The sequence below is a fragment of the Mixophyes fleayi genome, chromosome 9, assembly GCF_038048845.1.
Source record: "Mixophyes fleayi isolate aMixFle1 chromosome 9, aMixFle1.hap1, whole genome shotgun sequence".
Lineage (NCBI taxonomy): Eukaryota > Metazoa > Chordata > Amphibia > Anura > Limnodynastidae > Mixophyes > Mixophyes fleayi.
In genome coordinates this window covers 58,763,365-58,777,534 of record NC_134410.1, presented here as the reverse complement: position 1 = coordinate 58,777,534, position 14,170 = coordinate 58,763,365, and the positions used below count along the sequence as shown (strand labels likewise).

Sequence of the window (14,170 nt, the reverse complement as noted above, 5' to 3'; positions counted from 1 at the left end):
ACACTACTACATTGCACATAGCATTCACCACACCTATGGTTTTGTGTCTGGATAGGGTTATTAGTTCCATATTTTCAGTCCATGTTTGACTTGTTCTACATGCTAGTACATTATGTTTTTACTATGTTTTAGAATTAGCTAAATACTATGTCAGTAAAAATAACCTGGCCGTTCAATTTTTTTTTTAAAGAAAATTAGAAGTACCAATATTTTGAAGCATTGGCGACTCTGGCTGTATGTTACACCAAATAGTGTTTTGCGCTACCAGCTAATTAGTGAGTCAGCACTTATAGTTTATATCACCAGGTGCTCAGATGTTTTGAGAGACATATGAAAGAGTTAATCAGACGCCATGTGCAATATTGCACCCAGGGACATAATTAGAAATGTCCGGGCTCCAGAGCAGAATTGTGAGGGTTCTCTCTCTACACTGTGAAAAATTCATACCCACCATCATGTTTGCTCCATCTCCAATCAGTATCTAATAGGTTAGAGTAATAATTGTAATATTAGCAATCTGGCACATTAGTCAGAAATACATATACAGGCATTTTATCCTCATTATTTTCCGTGGTCCTTCTTCCATGGCCTTCTGATGGATGGTCTGGATAAGCAGGCAGATAAATTAGCAGTCCAGATTATTACGCTGCCAGATTCCTGGTAGCCACCCATTGGAAATGCTAATATGCTCTCTGCTTGCAATTGGTCATCAGCAAGATCTAGCACCTGGCTGCAATGTAAAAAATGTCAGCCTACCTCAATAATTAATCAATAAGATTGGAAGTAATTCATGGATGAGTAATTAGACACAATGTAATGCTGGCAAAGCAAAAAATAGATGGACCAACAGGCGCTAGATTCTTGTCATATAAAGTCAAGTAACAATAAATATTCTTAAATAATGGTCCAATTTATCAGTAGGATGTTATCTTAACCTTCTTCATTTTTACAACTCACCACTTTTGTGGTTTCATTCGGAAAAAAGGAAAGACTAAAAATATATAGTGAAGTACGTCAAACTTGACCTTTATATCCACCAATTGGGACCATCATCGTGTAAGAGACCACCAGAATTTAACCTCCAGTGTGATTAGTCCAAAAATTGTGAGTCTATTTGAGAAACACAACAGGCATTTTTAAAAAGTTGAGAGATATATCCTGGAGTAATGATAGCTGTTTAGTGACAGCGGATGTAAGTTCGCTATACACTATTATAAATCATAAAATGGGGATAGAAGCAGTCAATAAAACCCTTTCCAATAGAAATTATGTGGAAGACCTTAAATCTTTCGACTTAAAGGGGATTGAATTTGTTCTTATCAATAATTACTTCTATATTGAAGATGAATTCTAGCTGCAGGAAGTCGGTACATCTATGGACACCAGATTTGCCCCCTGTTACACTAATCTGTTCATGAATATGTGGGAGGCTGAGTTTGTATGAACGCATCGCAGACAGGGGGCAAGCCTGGTTGCATGGTACCGCTTCATAGATTACATAATCTTTATATGAAGGGGTAAAACAGAGGAACTGGATGTTTTCTGTACTCACTTAAACACTTAATCAGTATAGGATTGAACTTACGTTTGATGTGAGTACAGAAAAGATGAATTTCCTAGACCTTACTATTAATATTGAGGAGAGGAATATATAAAAAAAAACATATAGGAAACCTACATAGAGTAACTCCTATATTAGGGCTGATAGCCATCATCATGGAAATTGGATCATGGGGATACCACTAAGATAGATTCAGCAAGTGAAACAAAATAGTTCTGCCTGTTTCTTGGATTAGTGGTTTTCCTTTTGATATGATTTAGACTGCTGTGGTTTATTAAAGCACTCTGGAAAATATTCTATAACCACAATGTAATGCAGGAATCATGCAGTAGTATTTCAGTCTTTTGTTGCAACACAGATATAAACAATATCTCTGAAGAAAGTTTGTGTGCACACAGACTGATGCAATGCAAGATAATAAACAATATCTCTGGAGAAATACTAGTGCAGGTTTGTACAGTCTGAAGCAATGCAAGATCCCTGAAGCTATGCTGGTGCAAATTTACATAGAGTCAGTAATCACTGTGAAGCCTCACAAGAGAGCAATATATAGTTACTTCAGAAAACCGGAGCCAGGAGACAAATATAAGTATAGCCAGGAACCAGCAGATTTGTGTGATGCAATCCAGGTATCAGGATATAGATGAATTTGGAGCCAAGAACAACAGCTGTATAGGAACCAGGAAGCTAGCATGTCTAAAGCTATCACTGACAAAGGTATGTAGGCAGGAGAGGTCTTAAATAGCGCAGCTCACCAATCAGCTATTCAGAGGGAGACACCCCTGCACAGCAGCTCATACTTAATTAAAAGCAAAGATGCAGGGAACAACCAGCCTATGGTATCACTTCAATAAATCCTTCTCCCACGGAACCTCGACACAAGGACTATAAGAACTTCTTTCTGTTCTAACATTACTTACAGGACTTTCTACTAAGATCCTTATAGTGTATGGATCATATCTTTTTGTAAGAACATGCATTAACACTATGGAGCCCTCCAAGCAACCAGAGGTAACAATTCCGTGCTCTTCTCCACCCACACTTTAAACCACCTGTCCACCTTGCTCTCTCGCAAAAAATACATTCTTGTTAAATCACTTATCACTTGCTACTAAATTATTTGTCATTGTTGGTAATTAAATTGATTCAGCTATTGTTTGGTTTTAAACGGCTGTATTGTATTTGGTAACAATACTTGGTTATTTACTCATTCAAATGCCACTTTTTTGATACTTGATGTGAAATGCATGAATTGTTGCTTTAAAAATAAAAAATAAAGAGATAAAAAAAATGATAGAACCTCTATCCAAAATCAACAGTTGGAAGACTCAGACATGACTGTTGTTGCCATTTGACAAACATCTTACACTTCTTAGAATCTTCTGTTAGTCACATCTGATAATTTTTTTGGGCATAAAAGTAGTATTGTCTTTTAAAACTGGTATTTTTGAGAAAATTAAAATGTATTAATCAAAAATAATATCATAAAATTTTGAGTAGGAGAATAATATAATTATAAATAAGGCAAATAATGCAATAATCAATAAGGATTACATACTAACTTCCAGACCAGTTGATAAAAGTAACAAGTATGAATCCATGAATACAGAAACAAAATAGTTTTTGTATTATACTCGGTATAATGATTATAAGTAAATGGTAAAAAACAGGAGGAAAGAAATCTGTTGGAACATCATGGAAACTAATATTTTATCTGCCCACTTACAACAGTTAAACATTTCAGTAGGATTTTAATAATTAATTAATTGTGTATGTTTATTGATCTACCTGAGATCATAATTAATTATACATGTAATACATTTTTAATGAATTGATTGGATACTTATTTTTATCTCTTACTATATCGGTGGCTACACTAGCATTGAGAGTCATTTTCTTAGAGTACATTCCTGTTTTCCTGTTTTCCGTCACGTGGCTGGGAGCTCTCCATGGCTGCCTTTTAACCATTTCTTTTCTCTGTATTTCCATTGAGGTTTGGTGCTGCTTTATTTATGTTTTAAGTCCTATTGAAACTTTTTTTATTCATTTGCAGCATACATAAAACAAGAACACACTTATATACATGTATAACATGAGTATAACATGTTTCATTTATACACTCTATATACAGCCTGCGTAAGAATAGTTTACAAGCCACATTATTCAATGAACAGTCAATGGAAAAAGGTATCTAGTATAGTTCTTCTTTCTCTCCAGCTGCTGTGGAACTACATGCCCAGTGTGTTGTGATGCGTAATTCCTCAACAACTGGATAAACACAGGTATGGCTGCCACCTTTTCTGTGGAAAAATTACTCTATTGCCCTACTGGGTGTGATTAGGTTGCTTGGCTGTGTGGCCTAATTATTAATTATATAAAATAAATTTTGTTATGTTTTTCTAAATGGGAATGTACAGAACTACGCAAGATGTATGGATTGGAATAGGATGCACACTAATCCTTGTTCATGGCCCAGATAAGTGGAAACACCATCAGACAGTGCTGCCTACTGACACATTAGGCCTGTTTCCCTCATTCCTTTTAATTTTTAGAATTTAAATAAAAACAAACTGATCCATCATGCCACCTATTTTAAGTATCTTGTTGTGAAAAATGAAATTGATAATAGTCATATCTTGCGTCTAACCAATATACTAATAAAAAATGCCTACCCCCATCCTTTTCTACACATCAATAGGTACAAGATAATTTAATACTGTAATTCTGTTAATTATGTAGTGGAAGCCATATTTTCTTGCAACTATAATCAATGTACTGTCATGTAAATATGGGAGTTTAATGCAGATTGCCATTTGCAGGTGCAAGGAATTGTGGGTCTGCTTCATAAATTAACTGCACTGAGAAGCAAGTGCGAATGGCCCATAGGGTATACTCCCTTAGCCTTCATTGAAATGTTTATAGGTGATATTCCATCTGTTATTTGACAAATTGGTTTCAATAATACTAATAGAAGCATAGTAGCATACTAACAACCAATTGGGTTGATGCCTACCGATTTAGGGGAGTGGTCTCATTAAATAAAAAATGATGGTGGCTGTGTGGATCGAAGGTGTAATGTCCGTTTCTATCATCACCAATAAAGATTGTCTGATGTGATTAATGTGGTTCCAGTGCGCAAGAGATTTAAAAGCAAAATATAGCCAAGTATACTAAAATACGATACATTACGCAGGCGCCCTGGATCCAGGAACAGTCATCAATTATGAAGTCTTTGTTGGTGAAGGCAACGCAAAGCTTCTTTCACCGGCTTGTCAGCGGTCAGGTGCATATGACCGCCGAAATCACACTAACCTGTCAGCAAAATCACACTAACCTGTCAGGGCCCACATTAAAGTATTTAAGGCTCCTCCTTCCTATAGTTTGTGCCAGAGTATTGGCTTCACCAGCTCCAGCGTCCTGTATCCTGTTCCCTTGCTCCTGTTATTTGCTACCTTGGTTCCTGATTCCTGGCTTGTTCCTGACCACTCTCTTGTCCTGCGATTTGTTTGTGCTGATATCTGGATTCTGACCTCTGGCTTGCTTCTGACCTTCCCTCTGGATCACCCTTGTGTACTGCACTATCGTTTGGCATCTAACCCAGACTGTACGTCCATTCCTGTTCTCTCCCGCTGCACTGATAACTAACTTGGAGAACCGCGACCTGTGCACCTCACGCAGCCAAGCCGATACCTCCTTGTGGGGGTCCCTGGTGAATACTGGGGTTGTGTTAGACTCCACGCCTCCCTGTTTAGTTGCGCCAATATCAGTCGGTGGCATTCTCAAAAGTCATTAATGTGACATATAAGCTGCAGATTGTCCTAGAAATATGTGACCTTAATCACTTTTTATGGAGCTGGGATTGGCTGGTGGTGCAGTCAGGTGCTGTGGCATTCACAAATATCGGAGTGTGTGTATGTAAAAGTTTCAGGAACTTCATAACTAAACATTGTTAAGATAAAGCAGGGATCATGGAGAAAGAAATCTATTAGCATATAAGCCTAGTCTAGGGCTCCACAGTAAAATGACTGACAACAGAGAATAATAGCCTGCATCCGCTGACAATGCCAAATAGCTCAAGTTTTGTTAAAGTATGGAAACTTGTACATATTTATTCATAAATGTTACAAGATACCTTTTCATACTGGGTCATCTTGAGTTTAGGTTTATTGGCCATTACCATATGCACTTCATTAAGCAGCTCATTCATCCATAAACTATGAAGCTTCCCTTAACAAGTATAATCGATTTTTAGTGGTATCCGAACAGTTACTAATGATGCACCCATGTCCATTAGGTAGAGCCTGTGCAATGTGCAAAATGAGAAATGAAAGCTGAAATTATATCCTGGAAGTAAATCCAAGAAAATGAATATACCCTCCCGGAGTTGGCTGTGATTTCATACAGCTCCAGTTCTTCTCAGGACACCTTGTTTTCACTTTTGTGTTTGTATCAGGTATTCTGCTGAAAAACGCAGGTCTGAATTGGCGCAGTTACGCAGTTCACTTTTTGAGCATGTGCATTATGAAAAACAGTCCCTGATGGCCAATGTATAATATATAGCCCATTCCTGGTTGCCCAGTGTAATATTTACCACCTGTGCAGGAGTGGGTGGCCTGTCCTCATGACACTTCATTGAGGCATGTCAGAATTGGGTGGACTGCATGCTGCTCAATGTTGTCACGCTAAACAACAGATGTTAGGATTTTTTGCCATCTGACAGTCTCTCTGTATTACATCCAGGAGTCCTGTGTATGTCTGTGCATGTTGAAGAATTCGAGTTCCATGATCAGAAACCACTGAGCATTAGAATAGTTAAAAAAATAATCTTGAAAAAAGATAAATCCTTAAATTACACCTGTGCACTTCCAAACCAACCATTCAGAACTAACTGTACAGGAGACAGGTACCTAACCTGACTATCCCTCTGCCCTGGATTATATTTACTATAGGTTGCACAATTGCATAATTTTCTTGTCCAGAGAGGCAGCTTTCAAGCTGTTGCTAATCCCACCCACACAGCACAAGGTCACAAAAATATCTTTAAATGGATCATTCAATAACTTAGCTTTTGTAGTTGATTTTAGTGTCTACTACCTTCATTTATATAACAAATATACCAATATGCAAATCACAGGCAAACGTTACAATATACACTTGTAGAAATAAACGTGGAATCGTTATGTGGTTTATGGTAAAATAAAGTAACATTTATAAATGGCAAAGGTCAGGGTAAAAATCAGGGTTAGGTCAGAAGTCAGATGCTAAATATAACAGTACCCAGATTGAACTATAATCAGGCACAGTGTGCTGGAATGGTTACATAGAGAAAAGTGTTATGCCACACACATTCCATCAATTCATTGCTAAGTTTCAATCACATAGCTGCAACAATCTATGACAGAGACCAGCAAACTGATATACTTCAATAGCCGCATGGTGCGACTCTCTATTCTTACAAAGAGCCGCACATTACTCTTAATCTGTGTATTAAGTAAAATAATACATTTAATTAAAGAAAGAAACACCTATCTGTAATAACATAAGAAACAAGTGTTACAAGCTATATCAAATAAATCTGACAATAAAACAGAAAGGAGTAGGGGGCCGCAGGTCAAGGCTGAGAGGTCTACATGCAGGAATAAGGATGTCTATTGCCCATCACTGATCTATATGTACACACAAATATCAACAGTTAAAAACAGTAAATGGATGTAGTAAAGGTAAGCACATGTCCTAATCCAGAATGTCAGGGTATTTTAGTCTATGAAACATATAGTTATACAAATGTTCCTAATGCAGAAAGACTCAGAATGGGGGCTTCACAATTCTACAAATTAGATAGAAGGGGATGTTATTACATGAAAAAACTATTTTTAAGTTTAGGTAACACACACAATCCTTTAATGAGAGCATAAACTCTAATTATCATCTAAGTAAATTGTACATTATTACTTTACTAACCACTGTAACATATTTTAGTACATTGTGCTAGTACTCATTTGTACATAAGTATTGAATTGTTTGCAAGATCTCTTGTACTTAGCTCTGAACTGGAATGATTGTTCTCCTTACATCACCTGTCCCCCCTTATCTGCACCACCATCACATGATCAGTAAAGAGAACTTAACTGTTAATGATCATTTGTGTTGACAGTCCACCATGCCCAATCCTGCCCTGCATTAATACACGTCCAGAGTGCATTCTCTTCAGTTGTGAATTAGATTGTACAATAACCCCTTCAATAAACACCCAAGTCCCTTTTTTATACACTCACCAATGAATGTACATTTTTCCCATGTTGGTCAGAAGACGCAGAGTTTGAGGAATATATTTCCATACTAGAAGAAAATAGAGAGGTTTAAGAATGGTATTAAGATACGATCAGCAACATACATATGGTGCAGGCATACTTAACAAGATACATATCTTCTTCTGTGCCCTTCATACATACATGTGTGTATGAGGCAAAACTATACTAATGAATTTAGCTATATATGGTGGTAATATGATGTGTGCGCTACAAAACACAGTGTCCTCCTACAGCGCCCCATGGCTACAAACGGATAAGTATACATATGTGTATGCCTACAAAATTGTAAATAAAAGTGGTAATAATAACATTGCCTGGGATATTGTATTGCCAGAGTTGTGATTATAAATATTCTGGAGGTAATTGCGAAGTGCTGAATGTCTGCTACCCAGCCAAAATCCACCTTTGGACCTGCAATGAACCTCAAGTGCACCTAGCACATAGGTTTGTGGCGGAAGATAGCGTTTCCAGAAGAGCGTAAGTTTGCAAAGGCCAAATGACAGAGTTGGCACACCAATGCGCCTAATTTTGTGTAGCAGTGCAGAAACGAGAATTCTTGCAATGTGCAGCCTTTTCCGCTTTGAAAAAACTAATTTTTGCACCAGTTTAGAGCTCACAGTCTTAAAGTTTTATATTATATTTTAAATGGGATCCATTATGCACCTCCATGCTGCAATAAGGCAGAGAAGTGCATTTGTAATCAAAAGCTAAACATACACATTTGCCTTATGTAATAAAAAAAAGCCCCAATGTCTCATCTCCCTCATGAATAAAGCATAAAGTAAGCTAAGCCAATCAGCATGGGAGAATGAGAAAAACACATATAATAAAAGGGGTGGTACAAAACTGGTAGGAGTTTGGACATTAATGTGATGTTTACACTTTTTCACAGTGCACCTCTTGACATACTTCCGCCTCTTTGCGCACCTAGGTAGATTTCTAGATTGTGGAGGTGTCTCTGGAGAGCAGAGGATAGGTGAGCACCTTGATGGCCTAACCCTAACCATCCAGGGACACTGGTTCAAAACCAAGGTGTCCTGCTGTGCGCATCAAGAGCCTGATTCAAGTCCAAATGCAACTTGTATATAAGTTGCATTGTAAAAAAGAGCTTATAACTTTTGTGTAGATCTGACAGTATTCAATTCCAAGCATATCTGAATCTGGGTGTACATACACTCTGGCTAAACAGTACTTGCCATACATAGAGACACAAAACAGACTGCAGAATACACACATGTATATGTACAATATAAGGTCACATCAGAACACATAGAAAAACAATTGTAAAATAAAATAAAAGAACAACTCTTAATATTATAATCGTTTATAGAGATATTTGTTTGCAAACAATTTTTTTTACATTAAATATATAAATAAAAACACTTTCAATGTGTACTGCACATACAATTCATATTTATAGTCTATCAGAGTTGCATAGAGATGTTCTGTGTTAGCTAGTGGCACGCATACGTATATTTTTTAAATTGTATGCTGTGTCAGTCATCACTATCGGTCGCCATTTAAACCTGCCCTACCGTGGGTGCAAATGACACTGGTGAAACCAAATGTACTTATGAGAAACACAAGACATGAATGGACTGCGTCTGGCTTCGAAATGCCCTTACTGTACATGGCCTATATTATTCCACCCCTTCCCTCCCCCATTCCACTTCTCAAGTTGTAGGCAGTTGTAAGTGTCATTTACGTTTGGATACGAATTGCATGCAATTGCATTCATTGGTGTAAGGTCCTTTTCTGAGCATTGGCAAAGCTATTTCATGCAAGATACGAAACGCAAATTGATTTACTGTTTGTCTGAACCTGAATCAGACCCTAAGTGCGCTTCATAAATGATGCCCTTTCTGAGCAATATCTATGTTCAGTCCATACACTCTGAGGGTAAAGCCTTGTCTGTGCACTGTCTATGTGACTTTTACAGCCTAGCCCTTTATTAAAGTAACTTTTATAAAGTTTTGTTAACTTCTAGTTTCTCAATCATGTTTGGTCAAACAGGTAAGGGAAGTAAAGTCTAAGGCTAGTGTTGGAGGGGTATTTTCAAAATGTATAGTAGAATGGAACCTGCCACAGCGGTAAATACAGAATTTTCATGAATGCCATTCCACAGTTATTGTTTTTTTGATACATATATAGCCAAGGTGGAATAGGTATATTCATATAAGGTATATGGCATATATATATCCTACACTAGAATAGTATATAAACTACATTATACAATACATGTAATAGATTTGAATGGAATAGCTCTTTGTGCTATTTTCTTGTCCTTCAGACAACATTGTTTGAGATTGGGAATTAACAATTAGCTTTTAAACAGGGGCGATGTCTATGAATGTCTCATGCTTATCAGTTTTGAATTTTCTTATTTCATTGCTATCCAATCTGCATGATTGCTAAGTGATTTTTGTTTGCCAAATGACAATCCACAATTCCACCACCTTCAAATAAACATACAATTACAGTCTGCATGCTGAAATATCTCAACGCCTCCTCACCAATGACTTTTGTGACTTTGTGCTGACCAACTTAAGTCTACGGACCTCACTGACCCCCATTTTCCAACCATAATGTATGCGTCAACTAACAAAGCCCACATTCATGCACATAGAATCCATCTTACCACAAAAAGCAGGTGGACAACACAAAAGCTACAAACTACATTATACAATACATGTAATAGATTTGAATGGAATAGCTCTTTGTGCTATTTTCTTGTCCTTCAGACAACATTGTTTGAGATTGGGAATTAACAATTAGCTTTTAAACAGGGGCGATGTCTATGAATGTCTCATGCTTATCAGTTTTGAATTTTCTTATTTCATTGCTATCCAATCTGCATGATTGCTAAGTGATTTTTGTTTGCCAAATGACAATCCACAATTCCACCACCTTCAAATAAACATACAATTACAGTCTGCATGCTGAAATATCTCAACGCCTCCTCACCAATGACTTTTGTGACTTTGTGCTGACCAACTTAAGTCTACGGACCTCACTGACCCCCATTTTCCAACCATAATGTATGCGTCAACTAACAAAGCCCACATTCATGCACATAGAATCCATCTTACCACAAAAAGCAGGTGGACAACACAAAAGCTACAAACTACATTATACAATACATGTAATAGATTTGAATGGAATAGCTCTTTGTGCTATTTTCTTGTCCTTCAGACAACATTGTTTGAGATTGGGAATTAACAATTAGCTTTTAAACAGGGGCGATGTCTATGAATGTCTCATGCTTATCAGTTTTGAATTTTCTTATTTCATTGCTATCCAATCTGCATGATTGCTAAGTGATTTTTGTTTGCCAAATGACAATCCACAATTCCACCACCTTCAAATAAACATACAATTACAGTCTGCATGCTGAAATATCTCAACGCCTCCTCACCAATGACTTTTGTGACTTTGTGCTGACCAACTTAAGTCTACGGACCTCACTGACCCCCATTTTCCAACCATAATGTATGCGTCAACTAACAAAGCCCACATTCATGCACATAGAATCCATCTTACCACAAAAAGCAGGTGGACAACACAAAAGCTACAAACTACATTATACAATACATGTAATAGATTTGAATGGAATAGCTCTTTGTGCTATTTTCTTGTCCTTCAGACAACATTGTTTGAGATTGGGAATTAACAATTAGCTTTTAAACAGGGGCGATGTCTATGAATGTCTCATGCTTATCAGTTTTGAATTTTCTTATTTCATTGCTATCCAATCTGCATGATTGCTAAGTGATTTTTGTTTGCCAAATGACAATCCACAATTCCACCACCTTCAAATAAACATACAATTACAGTCTGCATGCTGAAATATCTCAACGCCTCCTCACCAATGACTTTTGTGACTTTGTGCTGACCAACTTAAGTCTACGGACCTCACTGACCCCCATTTTCCAACCATAATGTATGCGTCAACTAACAAAGCCCACATTCATGCACATAGAATCCATCTTACCACAAAAAGCAGGTGGACAACACAAAAGCAAGAAGATTGATGTCACAGATAATCAAATTCATATTATGCACTTTGCTTGACCAACAGAAATGATTGTTTTAAGATGCATGTTTTTTTAAAAAAAATTACATCTGTCTTTCACTACATACCATTAATAAAAATACTATGTAATGCCAAGGGTAATAAACTGTTGATATCTGCACATGTCAACACATTTATTTTATGGCATGTTAATACTGAACTTGTAAGCTCCCAATATTAAGCTCAATGAATTATCAATTCGTTTACCTAGATAGGACACAATGGTCCGACATTGCAACTTTAATGAGCTGGTGGGCAATCTGCAGCATTTTAACTCCTGAAACACCAATGATTTTAAAACACTCATGGATAATGGGAGTGGTAGTCCAAAGCTGGTTTTAAAGCTTATACGCTTATAATACCATTATATCCATGTGGCCAGTAAGCATTATTTAATGGCTATAATACAGGAAACTTAGAACACATTACACATTCTGTGTAACAGTTCATATTGATAATTTCGAGTTCAATGATTTTGCACTGCATTAAGTTGCAGAATACTACATGTTTTAGTCCATTAATATATTTCAAGGTATCAAAAAAGCATAACATGCATACTATGGTGTTAAATATTGCGTTAGAATATGTAAAAAGGCATATCAAATAACACTCATTGCACTAAACATAGCATTGCTTAGATGTAATATGTGGAACATCCAGAATCTAAATACTACCTGATGAGTAGTGTATTAATTTGTACTAATGTGTATTAATACTGCACTTGTATATTGATTATGACCATATTAGTAACTAGCCTAACAAAATGCATTATTTACTACAAACTCAAAAACTTTGGACCAAAAAGTTTCTTGCATCAGTACCTTAAAATAATGTCAATATATTAAATATATAAGCGACTTATACTCATTTTAGTTAATTTTATTTAAATCTTACTAATATATACCAATATATACCAATGCAATTAACAAATGTCTGACTAATCAAGAAAAGCCTATATATTGTAACAAATGCATTAGCTTTACCTTTTACTGTGTTATTGACAGAAGCTGTAGCACTGGTTTGGAGATTTTCAAGCAAGAAACTGCAATATCAGTGTTATCTCATATCTTTTCTTAATATCAATCCTTGCCTGGAAGAGTAATGTCTCTGGAGGCAGAGAGAACACCCAGTTCTCGTGGATAAAGACTGGGAGACAGTTTCTCACCTAGAAGACGCGATCCTCGAGAACGTGCAATGTGTGCCTGTCAGTCAAAACTACTCTATATTGGCAGCGAGTGTAAAAAATGGCACTATTTATATCTCATCACATTCAGTGATGGCAAAAGAGAAAAACAGTAAATGAGTTTGCAATCTCAGTTCCCAGACAGACAGAGCTTGTAAGAACTGGATTGGGTCAGATATTGCAGTTTAAAAGGTTAGAGTGGAATAAAAATTTGGACGAACATGTTAGTTATTATACAGGATTAGTCTGGTTCAAGATCCAAAAGTTATGTACTCTTGGAGAGCAGTTTGAAAGACACAGGAATTAAACGCTGTTACTTTATAATTTGTAGTGAAAAAAAAGTTTAACAATATGTGCGAGAAGTTGCTCCTCTTGACCCCATAGGCACTAGATCTTTGCCGACCAAGATCTACATATCATTTGACCGCACTCCCTTGAATGCTTTTTAAAATTCTCTATTTAGGTTAAATTTAGGAAGGAAACATATACAGTGATGAACATTACAACTCACATAGAAATAAGAGTAAAAATTACCCCGCAAAAATTACAAAATGAAAAGGAGAGGGACGGGAATACAAAAATAAATAGCACAGTATTGACAGTATTGTCTCAAAAGATTGTGCAGATATAGGACCTCCCAGCGATGAGCAAAATTTTTAGTCCGGTCTAAAAATCTCACTCAATGATATGATGGGCTTAGGAATGATAATCGTTTATCATTGCTGCATAGACAATAATGTGATATTGGGCTGACCAGTCATTTAACGTCTGATTGACCTGATAATTGACTGAAAACACTGTAGTTTGTACCTAGCCTTAGTTTTGCCTTCCTTAAAACGTTATCTGGCTTCTCAGACCCCGGACAAAGAGAAAGAGGAAAGAGTGGACGTTTATCTTCCCTGTCCAAACAACTCAAGTGCAACTAAGGCTAGGTACATACTGGAGAATTGTCTGACCAATCTGTTATCTACAACAATTGTACCTACAACTGAAGGTCCGACCAGTCCAGCAATTCATGCATACACAATACATACGATTTACCT

General features: G+C 36.7%; 1 protein-coding gene across 1 annotated transcript in view; it reads right to left on the bottom strand.

The window, feature by feature from the left end:
• ATP1B4 (ATPase Na+/K+ transporting family member beta 4) overlaps positions 1–13,126 on the bottom strand; it is a 34,586-nt gene extending 21,460 nt beyond the window's left edge. The window contains exons 1-2 of the mRNA XM_075184381.1: positions 12,928–13,126; positions 7,837–7,900 (exon numbers count right to left, since the gene is read on the bottom strand). Coding sequence (XP_075040482.1) covers positions 7,837–7,899 — 63 coding nt within the window. The 5' untranslated portion in view covers position 7,900; positions 12,928–13,126. The remainder of the gene's footprint in view (positions 1–7,836; positions 7,901–12,927) is intronic.
• Between the last annotated feature and the right edge of the window lie 1,044 nt (positions 13,127–14,170).